The sequence below is a fragment of the Talpa europaea genome, assembly GCF_964194135.1.
Source record: "Talpa europaea genome assembly, chromosome: 9".
Lineage (NCBI taxonomy): Eukaryota > Metazoa > Chordata > Mammalia > Eulipotyphla > Talpidae > Talpa > Talpa europaea.
Window position 1 is genome coordinate 11,082,243 of NC_140076.1, and position 17,284 is coordinate 11,099,526.

The following is a 17,284-nucleotide window of genomic DNA, read 5'->3' on the forward strand; positions in this document are numbered from 1 at the left end:
GCTGTTGTGTGTGCTGTTTTTTGTGTGCTGTTGCTGTTACATTCTGTTCCTTGCTGTGTGGACCGCTCCAGAGAGCAGGTTGTAATACAGTCACTGGCTTCCCTTAGAAGAAGCAAGCAAGATAACAAGAGACAGTGAGCAAGGGAAAAGCTAGAGTCTTTTTGTAACCTAACCATGAAAGTGACATCCCATCACTTTTACCAAATTCTGTTCCTTAGAAGCAACTGACTAAAGTCCAGTCCACAGTCAAGGGCAGGGGATTGCACAAATGCATGAGTAGCAGAGGCAAGTATCCCAAGATATTAAAATCAAAGATGCAAATGGATGAGGGAAAAAAAGGTAGGTAAGGGGGGCAGGAGAGCCAGCAGAAGCAGGCCTCGTTAGCCCTGTTATGGAGTTTACCTTTATTCCAAAGGCAGCCATCAGTTTCAGGCAGAAGGGTGACATGGTCAGCTCTGAGCCTTAAATAGCTCAGTCCATTATCTCAGTCTAATAAATCAAGAGGTACTAGAGATCTGGAGGAAACTCTGGAAGAAACAGCTAAAAGTAAAATAGTGCCTCTGGTCTGAGGAGTTGCAACAGAGATTATTGCTTTTGACACACATCCTGGGATTATTGCTAAACACCTCTAGATGTACTGTTAGTGTTTTTTAAACCATTATATATATTATTTTTATTTTATAATTTATTGTTTATTGTTTTATTTAAAAGACTTTAAAAACGGGATAAAAAGAAGGAAGTCATAGAAAGGATATTCATTTAGTAATATTATAATGTAAATTTCAGAGAGCAAATGCAATAGTTGATTCTGGGAAGTGAGCTATTCCACATTTGGCTCCCCTGTTGCTTCTTTCTGGCTCCTCCCCACTCTCTCCCTTGCTTCCCCTGGGAAAGAGTGAGACATGTGATTGGGGGAGGGGGTTGGAAAGATGGACCAGCTCCTTCTTTCCTCCTTACCCCTTGGGAGTGAATCTGCCCATGGAGGAAGGCCTGTGTTCCCAGATGGTTCTCACACAAGGACTGGGTACCCAGCAGTGCCCTTGCTGGGTGCTAGGAATCTAAGACTTAAAAATCACTATCCCTGTCCTTACAGCACTCACGGTTTGGAGGGGGGAATAGACAATCGGCCTCTAGCCCAGTCTAGGAAAGGTCAAAGGTGGCTTCCTGGAGGAGGTGACCTTAGGTATGATTCTTTAAATAGGTAAATCAAGACAGAGGGATCAGCATGATGCTTGGGAAAACTGCAAGTAATTCAGTATTGCTCCGTTATAAAGAGCAGGGAAGGGGGACAGTAAGGAAGATGCTGAGGTCACAGCATGAAGAACCTTCAGTGCTGGCCTAAGGAGCTTGGGTTTATCCTAAGGCAATGGGCAAAGACAAAGAGCTGGTGAAGGTCTTTAAGCAGCAGGTAATGTGGCCATGTTCGTCCTTTGAATAATCCCTGCTGGGAAGCAAATTAATTCGACTGCAGGAACCACAGATTGCCACAACTGCTGATCACGTTGCTTTTTACCCTTCTTGCCCCGGGCAAAAGGAGACACCTCTTCCCAATGAGATCTCACTCTGGGTGCGCCCTTGTCTGCTTCTAATCTCCCCACACTACATACAGCCCAGGAGTTTGAAGCAGCCAGATTCTGATTTGGCAGCAGCTTTGCTCTGTCAACAGTTTCAACAAAAACTCCTTCCACCTCTGCTGGCAATTTGGAGGTAGCATTTCTGAAATGGTTTGTGGATAAAGGATGTTGCTGTCCTGGGAAAATGTGTCCGTCTCTTGCCAAGAGGAGACAAAAAGCATTGAAACGGTGCCAGAGGACACTGTCCAGAAGGGAAGGTCAAACAGCCCTTAACAATTCTCTCTCTCTTTTTAAGTCTGGTCTTTTTCCTTTTTTCCATTACCATCAGCTTTTTCACCCATGTCCCTTGGAGGAAGGTTAAATGATGCTTCTTGGGAATATTATGTACTTGGCTAAAACTATGCAGTTTTACAGAATTCCTGGAGGGAAAAGGGTACGATGAAGACACAGACACCCACAAAGCAGAGTGGGTGCCAGAGAAGAACCCCTTTGACCTCTCCATTCTCTGATTCCTGTGGCTGAGCATCTCAAAGGCTGCCTGGTACATAATGTTCCATAAATGATCTCTGAATGAATGAGACTCTCGTATAAAGTATGAAATCTGGAATAGAAACAGATGTCTCAGTAGAAAACCCTACACCCCATGTTTCACCTTCTTGGGACACACTAAAGAGATGGGGGATGGGAGGGCCTTGGGGTGATCCCCTGAGGCCCAAGATGGTGCCATCATGGGAAGACTTTTCCTTCTCAGGGAACAGATGGGGACGAATGGAATCAGGACCATCATCCCTATGTCCCTGCCACAATAAATCAGTATCCACCTGAGCTCGGAGAACAGGGAACCCCTGCCATCCCTGCTGGAAGCTTCTCTGTCCAGACAGTTGCTAAAGAATTAAGCACCACGCTGTGCTTGGTTCAGAACTGTCAGAAACAACTTAAGATTTTTCACAGATGGAGCAGCGAGCCAGTCCACTGCTCTGTTGAGCATGAAACTGCATGGCCTGCATGGAGGATTAGCTAACATCAGTCTGGAAATTTTCATTTCCAGCAGGTGAGTGAGTTAAGCATCCACATCTAGAGAGTGTATTTGCACCTTAAGAGAAGAAATCCCAAAGACTGATAACAAATGCATCCTTTAATGTATAACAAGCCTCCAGGTAAAAGGTTACATTCCTGGGAGAGTAAAGAAAATCCTTGTAATTAAAACATTAAATTTCTGGGAGAAACTCTTGTTCTCCTGAACTTCAGTAAACATTAAAGAGGAGAGCTGTGATGATAATCACACACAGCAGACACATAGATTTAAACTTTATTTTTTAAAGATTTATTTATTTATTTATTTATTTATTTATTTATACAAGCACTGGGTACTGTCAGAAGCGTGGGAGGGTGAGAGAATTCACCAGAGCCAGAGCAGGGAACAGAACAGGCAGACCGACGAAGTACACTGCTGAGGGGAGCAGCAGGCGGCAGGAGAGGTCTGCGCGCCATGTGGGACCCTCCTCCGGTGCCCTGGGAGCAGCCGGGGATCGAACCGGCGCTGCAGAGGCTGCAGGCAGCTTCGCAACCCAGCGCTCAACTACTGCGCCACAGGGGAGGCCCAGATTTACACTTTAAATGAGACCTTTGCCCCAACTAAGTTTCCATAGGTGAGCCTGTGGTCCTTTCTCCAACCTTCTCTTCCTTGTCTTTCTCCAAAAATAAGACAAATACAATGGAGCATTTTATATCAGTCAAAAATATGAAAGCCGATAATGGGTTTCCTTGTGCCTCTATATATAAATTAGAAAGAAACTCATCTATTTATGTTTCTCTCTCCCAAATAAATAGGATGCATAGCCCATCATAGCACAAGGGCCCTGTCATTTCTCCCGATAAGAGAGCTCAGAATGCATGTATGCACGCACGCACACCCACACTCATCCACACTGCTAATACAATGGGTCCCCTGTCCCTAGCCATGGGTCCATCCCGTGGCCAAGCAACCCTGGAGGTCAGACTCTTTGGATGACTGGAGGCAGACTCCAGCAACAGCTACTTGGCTGCTTTCTCAAGGAGAAAGAGCCTTTTGCCTTTCTCTCTCTCTCTCTCTCTCTCTCTCTCTCTCTCTCTCTCTCTCTCTCTCTGTGTGTGTGTGTCCATCCTGCCTTTTGCATCACATAATCATCAGAAGAATCAAAGTGAAGACACCCCCTAAAATGGCTGGCCCAAAACAATGGGAAATTCCGTAGGGATCTTGTTAAATTTACTCCAAGTTCTGACTCAGTGACCTGGCAGTCCCAGAGAGCGTGCTTGTCTCACTAACTCCCAGATGATGCAGAGGCTGCCAGGGGCAAACGTACAGAATAAAAATGATCTGAGTGCTCATTTCCTGCAAGTGTTGAGATTGCTATAAGATCTTTGGGAAACAAAGTCAATAGCAAATTTGGAAGACTTGAGTCTTAGAAGAAATGGAACAGACTTAAGAGGATGGACATTTACAAGAGATAAATATCAAATTGACTCCTTGCCCTGAAGTTCATCCAGTCACACACAGGCACAGGGCCATACCTATGAGAACATTTTACTTATCTTCCAGAGCCTCTGACCCACAACTAGCCATAAAGGGTCAGGAACTTTTTTTATTTAATGGCAGCACTGCAAAATATTGCCTCCTTAGCCCAGGCATGGTTTAGTTCTTTGTTAAAGAACAATCTGCCAGGGCCTCCTTGGTGGTGCAGGCGGTTGAGCGCGGTGCTGTGAAGCTGTCTGCAGCGCGGGTTCGATAGCGGCCAGCTGGGGAGCTACCCACATGGCAGGGCAGACCTCTCCTGTCTCGCCTGCTGCTCCCCTCAGCAGTTTACTTGGGTCTATCTGCCTGTTCTGTTCCCTGCTCTGTCTCTGGTGAATCCTCTCACCCCCACCCCGCATCTCTGGCCTGTACCCCAGCTCTTGTATGCATAAATAAATCTTTAAAAAAAAAAAAAAAAAAGAACCACCTGCCAACGAAACTGGATTCCAATTTGAATAACTGTAGAACAAAACAACAGGGAAATCTGAATCTCAACCGGGTAGTAAATAATATAGTGGAGTTAATCTTTTTAGAGGTGATAATATTGTTTCTTCAAAAAAGAGTTCTTACCTCTTAGATACTGAAGTATTTATAAATGAAATAATATAGTATCTGGGGTCTGGATTAAACTAATGGCCAAGATGAGAAAGGTGAATATTGATTGGGGATGCTGGATAGTGGTACATGGGATTCACCATGCGATCCCACTTTTAGTTATGTCTAAAAATTCCCTTTTAAAAAGGCAAGAAGAATCACTGCATGGGATTCCCTTTATCAGATATTCCTACTAGTAGATTTGGGTAATAGGGTCCGGTCACTAACCAGAACAGACTGGTTATGACTTGTGGCCTCAGTGACTTTTGGGTGAGATTCCTCTTGGGGTCCCTTCGAGGGAGCGGGGACGGTGGCCATGTGGGGAGGAGCCTCTGGGCCTGGGGAGGGCAGGGGCTCAGTAGTCCCAGCAACGTGAAAACGAGCTCAGCGCTGACACTGCGCGTTTCCACCCGTCACTTGCTCTGTCTCCACTTCCTTCCCTACACAAACGACCGTCCCATCTCGCTGGTGGGAAAATTAACAGGCCCTGGCCCGGAGTGTGATGCGCAGTGAACGCTCGTTTCCCTGCTCAGTGTCTCCATTTGCCCAGGGCCGGCGCCGTCCCCAGGCGTTCCCGGAGCGCCTGACCCGCGAGCCCCACGGCCGCGCCCGCCGCCCCGTCCGCACAGCGCCCCCGCGCGGCCCGCCCGGGAACTGCCGGCGCGGCGGCCCCGCCCCCGGCCCGCGCCTGCGCGGCGGCGTCGCCCGCGTTTGTTGTCGTTGCGGTCGCGTCCGGGACGCCCGCGGCGGCGACCGGGTCGCGGCGCCACCATGGCGGTGCGACAGGCGCTGGGCCGGGGCCTGCAGCTGGGCCGAGCGCTGCTGCTGCGCTTCACGGCCAAGTCCGGCCCGGCCTACGGCTGGAAGCGGCCCGAGTGGCCGGGCCCCGCGGCGGGCCGGGGCCGCGGACAGCGCCCGGGCCAGGCCCCGGGGCCCGGCGCGGAGCCGCGCAGGTTCGGGCTCGGGCTTCCCGACCGCTACCGCTTCTTCCGCCAGTCGGTGGCCGGGCTGGCGGCGCGGCTCCAGCGGCGGTTCCTGGCGGGGGCCCGGGGCTGCGCGGGCCCTTGCGGCCGGGCTGTCTTCTTGGCCTTCGGGCTGGGGCTGGGGCTGATCGAGGAGAAGCAGGCGGAGGGCCGGCGGGCGGCCTCGGCCTGTCAGGAGATCCAGGTGAGCGCCAGCGGGGGCGGGGCGGGCCGGGGGGAGGGGCGGGGCCAGAGCCAGGGGGCGGGGCGGGGCCAGAGCCCGGGGGCGGGGCGGGGGCGCGTAAGGGAACGGGCCGGGGCTGGGGGCGGGGCTTGCTAGAAGCAGGGGCGGGGCTGTGGGCGTAGCTTTCCAGAGCCGGGGGCGGGGCGGGGCCTGTGGGCGTGGCTATCGGCTATGGGCGGGGCAAGGGGTGACGCGCACTCCGCGTCAGTATGCACGCCTTTTGGAGCCAGAAATTCATTGGAAATCACCGATTATGACTTATTTTCATGTTGTTGATCTCCTGATAAGCCACCACCACCTCGCACTTGTTTGACGGTTTTCCTTAAACAGCGTGTTCAAGGAAACAGCACCCTAAATATAGCTTCCGTTACACCCTGGCCAGTGCCTTTGTTAATTGTCTAAAATTTAATGGCAACTCAGTAATAGAGCGTCTGTCCTGGAGGTGGTCCGTCCGCACTTGTGGGCGAGGCAAGGTGAAGTAACTGCCCGGAGCCACAGAGCTATAAAGGGCAGCGCCCAAAGTCTGACTCGCCAAAGCCTGTGCCCTCAACCACCGAGCCAGGCTGCCTCCACGGTTTAGCCAAACAGCCGGTGACATCGCTGAAGCTAAAGGAAAAACTAGGAACAGGAGAAAACGCCAGACCTAAAGGCTGTTGGTTAATCTTTGTGATTACGGTGACTAGATACATCCAGGGCGCTTAGGCTTTTTAATTGTTTAAAGTAGCTCAGAGACTTCTGTTTCTATCCAGCCAAAAGTTTAGTGTTGTCTGGATAACAAACGGGGTGCGTTTAGAGAGAGAGATTAAGGATTGACTCTCCCCCTATGGGTCTGGCTAGTCCAGAATCTGCAGGGAAGACCATTGAGGTCAAGGCGGTGCATCTGTTGGCAGAATTCCCTGTTTAATCCAGGAGGTCTCCCTGGAGTTTAGAACCTCTGACTGTGTTAGTTCAACCCCAGTGTTTTATAGCTTAGGGCTGAGGTGGTGGAGTTGGGGTGACCCGCCCAAGGACACAGCTGATGAGGGACAAAGTAGTGTCTCCCTTGTTTCTTGGTTTCCAGCCCAGGACATCTCATGTTTGGGCTTGGACCAGTTTGGGGTGACAGGTGACAGCTGGCCTTGTCCCCAGATGCTGTCCGTGTCGTGAGCTATGGCTTCACTGGCAGAGGCCAAGGGTAGAAAACTTGACAAATCCTACTTTAAATCCTGGACACTTTTTTAAACTGAGGAGCTTGATCCTCCTAAGCTTATCACCTGCGTGCCCTTCTCTCACACTTTACCCTCCTGTGTCTTTAATAGTTTAATTATCTGTCAATTTCCAATTTTTTTAAATTTACATCATTAATTTTGAAAAAAAAATCACCAGATCTGGCAACTCCAGTGCTAAAATTGCATATGCTGTTAGACGGGAGTATGTTAGCTCCCTTTAGATGGAGGCATATGAAAAAAATCCAGTAATAAGATAGGCAGAAAGCTTGTGACTGTGCTTCCCAAGAGCAGATGCAGAATAGCCTGTGAGAAAGTGGTCATCAGTCATTAAGGAAATGCTTATTAAAAAATATAATAGGATAACACTGCATACTTAATAGAGCAGCTAAAATTTTAAAAATATACAGATAATACCAAATGCTGGTAGGGACGCAGAGCAACTAGACTGAGGATGAGGCTATAGAAAGGTGAAACCACTCTGAAAAATAGTGGATAGTTTCTTACAAAACTAAACCTGCCATCGTAACGCTGGGCGTTTATCCAGAAAAATAAAACTTACGTCACACAAAAACCTGTACACAAGGAGTCGTGATGGCAAACAGTATGGCAGTTCTCAAAGAAAATTAAAAATAGATCCAGCAATTCCACTGCTGGATATATACCCAAAAGAATTGGAAGGACTTGAGCAGATATTTATACACCCGCGTTCGTAGCAGCCTTTGTCACGGTAGTCAAAATGTGAAAGAGAAGCAACCCACGTGTCCATCAGCACTGGACGGAGCAAAACATGACACACGCATACACTGGAGTGTTGTTCCCAGGGCGTGGGTGACCCGGGCAGACATTTTGCAAGGCAAAGTAAGCCCGCCACAAAAAAGACAAACACGGCACGGTTCTGCTGGGAGTAGTCAGAATCACAGGCCAAAGTAGAGCGGTGGTCCCCAGGGCCGAGGGGAGGCAGGAAGGGGGTCGGTGCTTAATTCGCCCAGTTTCAGTTTGGCCAGAAAAGAGGCTGGACATGGACGGAGTCGAGGGCCGCACAGCAGCGGGACTGGACTTAATGCCCCTGAACTGTAGCCGTAGAAATGGATGAGATGCTGAATTTTCAGTTATATGTTCTTTACCTCAAGTGTTTTTTAAATAGTTTTCTGAATCTTGTGTGCAAAAGTTCACAGCATCCTTGTAACACACAATGTGAAAAACAACCCCAGTGTCCTGCAGCAGGTGCTCTGGTGCACTGTCTGATGGGATACTAAATAACAAGGAAATCAGCTCTTGACACAGGGGACCCCCGAAGCCAGCCTCTCGGACATTATGCCTAGTGAAAATAGTCTCCAAAGGCCACACACTGTGAGATTCCATTTCTCTAAGATTCCTGAAATGACAAAACTAGAGATGGAGAGCCGGTCAGTGGCTGCCGGGGACGGAGTGGGCCGGCGCAGATACAGAGGTGGCGCAACGGCACGGTTCTGTACCTGAGTGTGGGGGTGATGACGCCCTGCTCCTGGGGGGACTGCAGACAGGAGAGGATGTGGGTGAGAGAGAATGTGAACCCAGCGGGCGCTGAGTCCAGGCACCCACAGGTCACAGGAGGCTGTGCCAGGGCTACTTCCCTGCTCTTAACAGCGCTCTGTCGGGGGTCGCCACCACGGAGCTAGGTAAGGGGGTACATAAGACTGCTGTTTTGGGTTTTATTTTTCTTTTTTTAGGTTTGTCTGTGTTGTTTCAACTTTCTGTGAGTCTATATTTCAAAGTACAGAGTAAAGTAGTATACCTCATTCTCGAACCCGTGGCTGATGAAGGGTTACTCTAAAAACTCTGCTACTGCTCCATGGAGCTTAACAACTACTTGGCAAGGCAGACGGACATTCATCTTTTAAAGAAAGTTAAAAGTTCTCGGGCTAGTTAAAAGGTACTGAGCGCGAGAGGAAGTCTCCAGCAGGGAAGAGTGCGTGGGCTGTGCTTGCCGGGACTGGTCACAGAGGGCCGAGGAGCTGGAGCTCGAGGGGTGAGTAGGGATGAGCCAGGCAGAGCAGGACAGAGGAATTAGGGGTGCAGAGGGAAGCAGAGAAAGATAAGTGTGACCAGGGCACACAGCAGCCGGCAAGGGTAGTCATTTCCTCCTTCCAGCTGTTACCTGAGGTCAGCCCAGTCCAAAAATACCGCGTCTAGCAAGGTGTTTACACCACTTGCGTTACAGCGTGTTGCTGGACTCGCTCTATTTTCCCTTTACTCTTTGCCTCTTCCTGTGTCTAATTTATCAGGTAAACTACTGCAGGTCAGCTCTCCTGCCGCCTGTGACTGCGCAGGTGTTTCTTTTCACAAAACTTCTCCCTTTGCAAAAAATAAGTAAACGTTACCAGAGGTGTGTGCAAGAAGAAAACAGCACGGGGCTCAGGCCTACCCGGGGCTCAGGCTAACCCAGTGTTCTGGAGGTGGGGGAGGGGGTTACCAAAGTATGAGAGAGAAAAGCAGGGCCGAGTAGTAAAACCAAGCTCAGCTGTGCCTTGTTTAGCTCTTGGTCTGGTCAGTGGAAGCCGCTCCTCCCCCGTTTCCCTTTACTGGGGGCTTCCCGGGCACCCTGGGTCACAGTGCATGATTTTTTTTCTCACAGGCAATTTTTGCCCCGAAAAGCAAGCTGCTGCCTGACCCGCTGGACACTCGACGCTGGCAGGGCTTCCGGCTGGAGGAGTATCTCATCGGGCAGTCCATTGGCAAGGGCTGCAGTGCTGCCGTGTACGAAGCCACCATGCCCGTGTCACCCCAGAACCTGGAGGTGGCAAAGAGCAGTGGGCTCCTTCCGGGAAGAGGCCCAGATGTCGACCCCCATGGAGAGGAGGAGGAGCGAGCCCCACTGGCCCCCACGTTTCCCTTAGCCATCAAGATGATGTGGAACATCTCGGTAAGGACGGGGCCTTCATCTAAAGTAGGCAGCTCTCAAAACGCCAGTCTTGGTGCACGGAGCACCTTCTCCCAGGAAGTAGATTAGAACAGACTCAGATTCTCCATAACCTTCCTCGCCCTCTCACCTCAGAGCTCTTCAGACCTGGGTCCCAGATTGTGGGTCGTCCAGCCACCCGGGCACCAGCGGGCTGGGGGCCGGCTTGGGACCTGCACACCAAACAGGCTTCCATGGACACCTGCTGCCGGCCCGTGCGCCACACCTGGAGCAGCAGGTGCCCCAGCCATTGAGCGCCAGGCTGCTGGTGCTGGTCAGGTCCACCCCCTGCCCTGCTGCACCTGAGAGGAGGCGCCATGCGCCTTCCCTCTAAGCTCACCGCCCACTCACCTCAAGTTCAGGGGCTTCTCACCTCCCTGCTCGCAACTCTTGGAAAAGAATTTGGGGAATTGAACATTTTCCCCTCAAAAAACAAAGATTTCCACCCACTGAGAGGATTTCTTGACTGGCCCCTCCCAGGTGGGTTTGGAGAATTCATCCAGACCCAGTGTCCTCTCCCGCCCAGTGCTGCCTTCCAGGGCCCGCTGAGCTCGTGGGGGGCGCTGCCGGGTGCCATTTCTTGGTTTGGGGAACAAGGTGGTTAGACGATTGCACCACCAGGCCAGTAGCCAAATAGCCCAATCCTTCACCTGGGAAACATCCAGTCTCAGCATCAAAACTTCCCCTGGCTGGGGCGTGACCGCAATTGCAGTCACAAAAGCGAAAAACCATGATTTTTTAGGGTCTTCCTGATACTGAACAGGTTTTACATGTCCTGAGAGGGAGATGAGTAAAGTGAGGTGCTTGTCCTCTTTGGTTTGCTTATTTGTTGGTTTTTGCTGAGGGTGGGGACGGCGCCCCTGGGATCCTCCACAGCTCTGGCCGCCGAGGGCGGGTCAGGCTCTGCCTGTCGGCTGAAGGAGTTTCATCATTTCTGGTGATCCGGGGTCTGTGCCGAGCCTGGGGTTGCCCAGGGACATCTCCGGCAGGAGGAAGGCTCCCGGGCCCTGATCTCTGAATGTCTCTTCCTGCCCTGGGCCCCTGAGCAGCAAGGAGTTTGAGGGAGAAACTAGTTAGCTGGGCTCCTCAGAGGGGCTATCTTCTCCAGGTCAGAGCCGATTCTGGGCAGTCGCTGTCCTGGACCCACTACAGGGAGGGCTCGGACTTGCCACCCCTCAGTCTGTGTAACTCGGGGTCCCTGTGGTGTGTTCCAGGCCGGCTCGTCCAGCGAAGCCATCTTCAGCACCATGAGCCAGGAGCTGGTCCCGGCCAGCCGAGTGGCCTTGGCTGGGGAGTACGGAGCAGTTTCTTACAGGTAAGTGTCCACTGCCCGCCGCACCACCTGTGGGTTCTCTGACAGCAAAATCATTACCTGTGTCCTCAGCGCCGCGGCTGACACCAACACGACTGCTTACAGGGGGGTAGTTAAGGGCAGCGTTTCAGCTGGAAGGTCACTTAGCGTGGGCGAGATGGCAGATCATCTCCAGCTGAAGGTGCCGATGGCTGAGGCGCCCTGGGGCAGGGAGAGACAGCCGCCCAAAGCACCGGTCAGAGTGTGAGGACTCGCCTGCCTTCTGGGGCCGCCCCTGGCGGAGCAGCACCTCCTGGTAAAAACAGAACTCTGTCCCTAGTGGAGGGAAAACACTCTCCCACTGGCTGCCGTGCACCTGATGGTGTCGGCAGATTTTGAAAAACAAAAGTGGCCTGTTCCTCAAGAGTTCATGTGGCAGGGGAGCCAGACAGGTTAGGAGCAGAGTGAGTTGGGGGTGCTGAGGGACCCTGGGGTGGTATGTCCCTTCAGAGGGACAGTTTGTGCTTCTTTTTGAAGGATGAATAGGCACCACTTGGGCAAAGAAGCATAACGAGACATTCCCTGCAGAGGGAAGGCGGTGGGCAGCAGCCCCGGGCCCACAGAGCCGGAAGCGCAAGCTCATCGCCAAGGCGACAGTGGCTCACCTGAAGCAGGACAGGTGGGGCCTGCCTTCCCGGCCATTCACTGGAGAGCTGTCTTGTAGATCTAGTTGTCAGCAGCAGGAAGGAGAAACCGTCTATGGTCTGGCAGCTCGGGTATGACTGAGGGTCCGTAAGGCCAGAGAAGCAGCTGCTTGGTGGGCCCAGCACGGCCGCCTCCTCCTGAGCGCTTTGTAGGGAAGAGGAGGATCTGAACGGCAGCAGCTGGGGGAGCTAAAACTACCCTCAGGTGATGCCTGTGGTGTTCGTTCAGCTGCTGACGGGACGCCCTCCAGCCCTACCACCCATTCTAATTCCCTGCCGCTCTCCAGGCCTTTCCCTGCTTCGGCTGTCCTCGTCGTCGCATTTGTGCCACCAGACCTTCATCCCCGCGCCCTTGTTTGTTGGTTCTCCCCAGCGGTGCAGTCAGCTCTCTTTGTGTTTTGCTTACTAGGTAGGTAGGTGGTTGTCTGGTGTTTAGGTGAGCACGGCAGGTCTGAGGCCTCAAGTGCTATTGCAACCTAGCACCGCCTCAGGAGAAACACTCCTGAGAGCACCCTGGGGTACCCCTACTCAGCCTTTGCTCACGAGGGACCTCCAGCTCAGCCCTTTGTCATCTGCTCCTCTCACTTCTCCCCCGATTTCCCCCCCCCAATTTCTTATGATGTCCCACTTGCATGACCTGTGCTCCCCCGCCCCACCCAAGGCAACCCATGAGCTACTCGTGGGCTGCCCTCGCCACAGCCCCCCATCCCATCCCAGGCCTCACACATGCATGCAGCGCCTCCCCGCCCAGCAGTCACACTCCCTTCCTCCTGGGACACCCCGCAGAGCGTCCCCGTGATGACGCGAACCTTGGCTGGGGTCTGATACCCCCACTGGGGTGGGGGCAGCATTTTGACCCCTGTGACTGCACAGGGCAGAGTCTCCCCCAGTGAAGGCACAGTAGAGGGCTGCTCGCAGGCTGGATCTGCACCTCGGGAACCCGGCCCAGCTCACGCCCTCTCAGTGCTGTCTCCACATCCCCGGGCTTCGCTCGTCTCCTCTCCCCACACCCCTCACCAGCGTCCTTACGTCCTGCCCTGTGGCTCTCCCTCCCTGTGGCTCACACACCTCCGGCCCCAGCCAAGTCCATGCATCCCCTTAGCCTGCGCTCCTGCTGACTGCCGGGGCACGGCCACGTTTCTCCACTTACTCTTCACAGACGGGGGACATCAGCTGTGACTGCAGGTTCCCGGCCCGAGTCAGATGCCCCTAACTCAGTCAGCTTGGGATGGGGGGGCTGATATGCAGCAGGCAGCCACCTGCCTCAGCAGGGCTGTGGGTGTGGGGCTCCTGGAGAACAGGTGAGCAGGGAGGCAGGTGACATCTTCGCTGTGAGCTGCTTCTGGATCTGTTCGTTCAACAAAGGTCACTGAGCTCATACAAGCCTAGTGACGCTAGGCCTTGCGACGAGAGTCTAGTTATTTTACAGATACTAACGATAGTTTGAGATTTATTTTATTTTTTTTTGCATTTGAGATTGAGCCCAGAGGTTAAGTAACTTGGCCAAGGACCTGCAGTGGCAGATCCGGAATTCAAACCCAGGCTGTCTGATTCCGGGGTTCAGGGACAGATGGAGTGAGGCTCGAGTGGCGAAGTTGTCAGATGTGATGAGTCACCTTCCTGGGGCTGTTTTCCTCCAGCTCCAGGCTCTGCATTTGGCACATGCAGAGCTCAGTAAATATTGAATTAAGTGGGTGAATAAATGGATGTCAGTTTTTTGTGACCTTAGATTATCACCTCTCCAACTGTTGTATCTCAGCGACCTCATACGTTTCCCACTTGTCTGTGACAGAAAATCCAAAGGCGGTCCTAAGCAGCTCACCCCACACCCCAACATCATCCGCGTTGTCCGCGCCTTCACCTCAGCTGTCCCGCTGCTGCCAGGGGCCCTGGTCGACTACCCTGACGTGCTGCCCCCGCGTCTCCACCCGGAAGGCCTGGGCCACGGGCGGACACTCTTCCTCGTTATGAAGAAGTGAGTGGGAGGGCCTGGAGCGAGTGGGAGCGGGTCACTCTGCACCTGGCATGGGGTGTCGGGGAGGAGGAGCCTCGCCCTTGGGAGACAGGACCGGGCAGGGTGTGCCTGTCCTAGAGAGCAGCTTCCCTCTAGGATGTCATGAAAAAAAAAATTTCATCTGTGTCAGAACACACAGTCACCTGACTGTTGCTCCTTCTCTGTGGCGGGGTGACCTGTCCTTTGAGCATCAGCAGTTCCCCTTCCCCACCCTGTGCACCCCTAGCTTTAGGGGAGTGCCTGCGCACGGTACCCTGTGGAGCCCCAGCTCTTCCTAACTGCAGGATCACAGGCGGGTGGGCACAGAAAGGAGACTTGAAAAAAGTATCCAAAGCTCCGGGGAGCAGCACCGCCCTAACAGTAAGCACAGGGCAGGGCTGGCTGATGTGCCAACGGCCCCGTCTTCCTCCCCCAGCTACCCCTGCACCCTGCGCCAGTATCTTCGCGCGAACACCCCAAGCCCCCGCCTCGCCACCATCATGACCCTGCAGCTCTTGGAAGGGGTGGATCACCTGGTACAACAGGGCGTCGCGCACAGAGACTTAAAATCTGACAACATCCTTGTGGAGATGGACGCAGGTAGGGGCCCCGCCGCACTACCCGGAGCGTTTGGCATCCTCAGGTCTGTGGTTTTCATGTTCTGTCACAGCCCCTTCAAATGCGGGCTTTCATGCTCTGTGGGGTTTGTGGAATGACAAATGTCATTCTTTTCTGTTGCCCACTTAAAGATCAGAAACCTCAGTAGTGGAAGTTTTCTTGAGTAAAAGAAAAGGTAGGTTTTATCACAACATAAGAATGTTGGAACAGTGAAAGCTGTCCAAATGTGAGCCCCGCTGCCGCTGGCGATGAGCTCCCCGTCACTGGAAGCATTCGAGTAAACCTAACACCTGGGGATAGTGCAAAGGAGATTCATAAATTTGATAACTAGACGAACTAAAAGACTTTAGGTTTGGACTGGGGGTTTCCAGTTCAAAGCAAAGTCTCTCAGGGTGCAAAGACTCTCAAGGTCATTTGGGCCAAGCACCTCCTGTTGAGTAAATCACAGCAGCGCCATTGGTTTTGGCCCAGCTCCGGTGACTAGAAAATTATCCAGTTCTTCACATAGGGGCTTTGATTCCCTCAAAGTATCTCTATGTTCAAACAGCTGCCCTTCCCACTCAGCGCTCGGGCTCGTGGGCTCCCCAGGCCTTGCTGCCAGTGCCCCTAAGCGAACAGTCTCTGCTCCCCACACATCCTGATAAGGGAGGACATAGGCCTGGCGGGGGGGGGGGTGGGCAGCAGTGGGTGAATCAGTCACTGACCTGTGCCTGCCCCGCCCCAGACGGCTGCCCCTGGCTGGTGATCTCCGACTTCGGCTGCTGCCTGGCTGACGAGCGCATCGGCCTGCAGCTGCCGTTTAACAGCTGGTATGTGGATCGGGGTGGAAACGGCTGCCTGATGGCTCCTGAGGTGAGTCCCGCTGAGCACGTAGTGCCCGTCACCCTCCCACCAAATGATCAAATGAGACTTGCTGCCTCGCTGTTTACTAAACACTCCGTCCGTCGCACAATTTGGCACTAATCCCCTCCTATGCTTTCCTTTAACCTGGATCTCCCTAATGTTCCCAGGAGATGGGAATTTTTTCAGCACAAAGTAGAGCCACTACTCAAATTCTGGGTTCCTTGGGACAGAGTTCAGGTCAGCCCATGAGTCAGGGGCCTGTAGAAGTCCGCACGGCCGCGTGACACCAGCAGCCTGACTGCTCACCCACTGCCTTCCCGAGCAGGTGTCCACGGCCTGCCCTGGTCCAAGGGTGGTGATTGACTACAGCAAGGCCGATGCCTGGGCAGTGGGAGCGCTCGCCTACGAAATCTTCGGAGTCTCCAATCCATTTTATGGCCAGGGCAGGGCCCACCTTGAAAGCCGCAACTACCAAGAAGCCCAGCTGCCTACACTGCCCGAGTCAGCGCCTCCAGACGCCAGACACCTTGTGAGGTCGCTGCTCCAACGAGAGGCCAGCAAGGTGCGGCTGTCCCCTGGTGTGGCGGGGGTTGGGTGTCGGGGGGCACCTCAGGTCAAGTTCCAGGAGAACGACCAGGCTTGGGCAAGCACTAGTGCCAGAGCACACCTCTGTCTTACCAAGTAAAGGCCAAGGACAGAACAAAATAGACTTAAGGATAAACAGTGGGGGAGGATACCCACCAAATTAGAATTCCGTACATCAGCTCTTCCTAGTTGCTTAGGTTACTCAGAGGGAAAAGATGCATTTTAAAGAAATGCATGATGGAGACATAGCTTATGGAAACCGCCAAATCTCGTGACAGGTAGGTGTGAAGACATGTCCCAAGCACAGATCTGGAAGTTTCCAGTTACTATTAAGGAAGCTAAAAGCTCACATTTGAAGCCATAATCGGAGGCAGGCCAGATTCAGGTGGCATGCACAGTGAATGGGCACCAACACACCAGGGCTCCCACTGCAGGCAGATGTGAATGTGGGCAGGACAGCCAGTGTCAGGTGAAGGGAGGGCACCAGAAGAGAGTTGTGGGCAAAGAAGTGGGTGGGGGCTAGAGAAGGGAAGACACTAAAGTGAGGAGTCTCATTAACAAAGGGGGTTGTAGGCCAAAAACTTCATCACCGATGTTCTAAGCTGCAGCTTCCTTTCCTGTTGCAGAGACCATCTGCCCGAGTAGCGGCTAATGTGCTTCATTTAAGCCTCTGGGGCGAACATATTCTAGCCCCAAAGAACCTGAAACTAGACAAGATGGTTAGCTGGCTCCTGCAACAATCGGCCGCCACTTTGCTGGCTGACCGGCTCACGGAGAAGAGCTGTGTGGAAACAAAGATGAAGATGCTGTTTCTAGCCAACCTGGAATGTGAAACGCTGTGCCAGGCCGTACTCCTGCTCTGCTCCTGGAGGGCAGCCCCGTGACGGCGCTGACGTGGCTGGCGAGTTACTAAAAGAGCTTGCACTGCATCTGTGTTGTGATGTCTGTGAAGGCTGAGGAAGGCGCTCCTATGTGTGAGGGTGGAGTCAGGAGAAAGATGGCGCGGAGCGGGCTGGGCCACCTACAGAAGGCTTCAGGTTTTCCAAGTGAAAGGAACAGCTTGAGTCACAGTTCATGGGCCGTTAGCTAGCTGTGAGTCTAGACGCATCGTAACCTGTGTGGACTAAACTTGCAAATTTCCCTTTGACTAGCAGGAATTATTAATTAAATACAAATGCA

General features: G+C 52.9%; 1 protein-coding gene across 1 annotated transcript; it reads left to right on the forward strand.

Annotated features, from left to right (window-relative positions):
- Positions 1-5,490: 5,490 nt before the first annotated feature.
- PINK1 (PTEN induced kinase 1) lies at positions 5,491-17,024 on the forward strand (the record flags this gene model as incomplete). The annotated part of the gene is made up of 8 exons (XM_084243712.1): positions 5,491-5,886; positions 9,748-10,035; positions 11,286-11,386; positions 13,859-14,041; positions 14,496-14,659; positions 15,402-15,529; positions 15,846-16,082; positions 16,732-17,024. The coding sequence occupies 8 exons, from the start codon at positions 5,491-5,493 to the stop codon at positions 16,987-16,989; spliced, it is 1,755 nt and encodes a 584-aa protein (XP_084099838.1). The 3' UTR covers positions 16,990-17,024.
- Positions 17,025-17,284: the final 260 nt, after the last annotated feature.